Source organism: Hyposmocoma kahamanoa, unplaced genomic scaffold, assembly GCF_003589595.1.
Source record: "Hyposmocoma kahamanoa isolate Upper Pololo Valley unplaced genomic scaffold, ASM358959v1 114, whole genome shotgun sequence".
Taxonomy (NCBI): domain Eukaryota; kingdom Metazoa; phylum Arthropoda; class Insecta; order Lepidoptera; family Cosmopterigidae; genus Hyposmocoma; species Hyposmocoma kahamanoa.
In genome coordinates, this window is record NW_020653383.1 from 8,334,443 (window position 1) to 8,336,842 (window position 2,400).

The 2,400-nt window shown below is 36.7% G+C and overlaps 1 protein-coding gene across 1 annotated transcript in view; it reads right to left on the bottom strand.

Annotated features, from left to right (window-relative positions):
* Nucleotides 1-1,945, bottom strand: part of LOC113239427 — a 7,092-nt gene extending 5,147 nt beyond the window's left edge. Inside the window, exons 1-2 of the mRNA XM_026476436.1 lie at nucleotides 1,400-1,945; nucleotides 211-1,216 (exon numbers count right to left, since the gene is read on the bottom strand). Coding sequence (XP_026332221.1) covers nucleotides 211-1,216; nucleotides 1,400-1,945 — 1,552 coding nt within the window. The remainder of the gene's footprint in view (nucleotides 1-210; nucleotides 1,217-1,399) is intronic.
* Between the last annotated feature and the right edge of the window lie 455 nt (nucleotides 1,946-2,400).

Genomic DNA, 2,400 nt, shown 5'->3' on the forward strand with positions numbered 1-2,400 from the left:
GATGGTGAATCTTTAGGGACCGGCATATCAAGTAGAGCACTTAATCTTTGAGGATCCGGCTTAACTATACCGTTTGCTATTCTATAGCCAAGAATATTTATCTCTCGAGTGGAAAATTCACATTTTTTTTTTTGTTTATTGTAATCGAATAATGATCAGCAACCTCCAAAAGTTTCTTAAGTCTCTCATGGTGATCAGCTTCATCCATACCGCATATAGTGATATCATCTAAATATGGATACACTCCGCTTAGATTAGTCTTTCTGATTATAGTATCGATTGACCTTTGAAAACACGCTACTCCGTTTGTGACGCCGAAAGGTATACGAGTAAACTGATAGAGATTCCCGCAAGCTTCGAAGGCGGTGAACTGCTTGTTTGAGTCCAGGATTGGTATTTGGTGATAAGCTGATTTTAAGTCAATTTTTGAAAATACTTTCCATTTCGCGACCTTAGCTACGACATCTTCCATATTAGGGAGAGGGTATGCATCTAGGTATGTGAATTTATTGATTGTTTGCGAATAATCTATACACATACGCTTCTTTTGGTGTGTTCCAAAGGTTACCAGAGTTTGGGCCCGCCATGGTGAAGTACTTTCTTCTATTATTCCTTCAGAGAGGAGACTATGAATTTCGGATTCTATGAACACTAAATTATCACTGGCATGCCTTCTTGATTTTACAGCTATAGGTGTACAATTAGGGCTTAGGTGTGGAAAGAGGTTTACTGGTTCTATATTCGCTTCTTTTAATGCAGATATAGTCAAAAAGGGTTTGGGTCCATCAAATTTAATCTCTAATGATGAGCATTGCGCCATGATGTCGTGTCCTATTATAACATCAGAACATAGATTCTCCATGACGCGAAGTAGCGTATTTGGATATACACTTCCATTTAACTGTATAGGTGCATAACAGGCGGATGTTATCTGAGATTTTAGTACTTGAGAAGCCATTGATACGTTTTGTTTCCATGAAGGTGTTGGAATATTGTACCTTTGTACAACTTTTTCGTCAACAAAACTAGCTGTACTCCCAGTGTCGATTAGGGCTTTGACATTTATCCCATTTAGCTTTATTGGGATTACACATCTATTCAAGCCAACTGTAGCTACAAATAAACTAGACGAGATCGAATCTCCCTCTTCTGCATTTGCAATAGATGCTAAAGTTTGACTCCGACATGATTTAGCGAAGTGCCCGCGTTTCCCACACTTTAAACACGTACTGTTAGCGGCAGGGCAAAACCGACGTTGATGTCTAAGATTTCCGCAGTATTAACATTTCTCAACTAGATTATCTCGTGTATATAGTTGGACTTTATTTTTATTGACGCTATTGCTAACAACAGCAACATGAGATGAAGCATCAGCATGAGACGGAGTATTAAAACTTACAGATTGAATCTCTGCAAACTCTAAAGCGCGCGCTTTGTTCCGAGCTTCATCCAGAGTTAATGTTAGGTTTTCCAATAGTCGCTGACGTATTTGCGGTGATCTTAAACCAGCTATGAATGCTCCACGAATCGAGTCACTCTCATTCTCTTGAGCAGTGACGGCTTTGAAATCACAGTCTTTGGCTAAGAGTTTTAAATCTTGTACGTATTGATCTATAGACTCATCAAGTTGTTGTGTACGAGTAGTCAGTTTGTGTCTCGCGAAAATAATACTTTTTGGTTTCACGTAGATACTTTCTAGCGTTGAAATAGCGCACAAATAGGTTTTACAAGAAGCTATCATTTTATAAATTGTCAGTGATACATAATTGATCAGAAGTTTAAGCTTTACACTGTCTGAGTGATCCATTTGTCCACTTTCCGTAGTTGGTCTTGATTCCTGAAGAAAATTTTCAAATGTTTTTCTCCAATGCAGCCATTGTTGTTGATATGAAACATTCGACGTCGAATCAATTTCTAATCGATCGGGTTTTAAATATTTATACATTTCGTTCATTCTCAATTTTTTATTCAGTAAATTGAAATGAGAGAGCGCCTTGAAATAAGTAAATGGGCTTTACTGAATTAAAAATTACACGCGCATTTTCAACAATGTTGACACTGACAATAAACCATGAAGTTTCACCACAAAAGGTTACTGCTAGTAGATGGCCTAATGAAGATTTATGAAGATGAAGACATTCCCCGCCTCCTGCCATCTCTACTAGAAAACGTAAAATGTTATGAAGTTATTTACAGTTACGTCATATTCACTTTTGAAGTTATATGAAGATTGAAACTATTTACAAAGTGAAACGAAAAAGAAGAAAAGAAAATTAAAAATAGGCTGTACGGCATTATGCCAAAGCCGTTAAAATTCTACTTAAAAACAAATCTCAACAATAACAACTCTAACTATAATACTTGAATTTATTGTGAAAAGGTATAACATATTCTATGTAA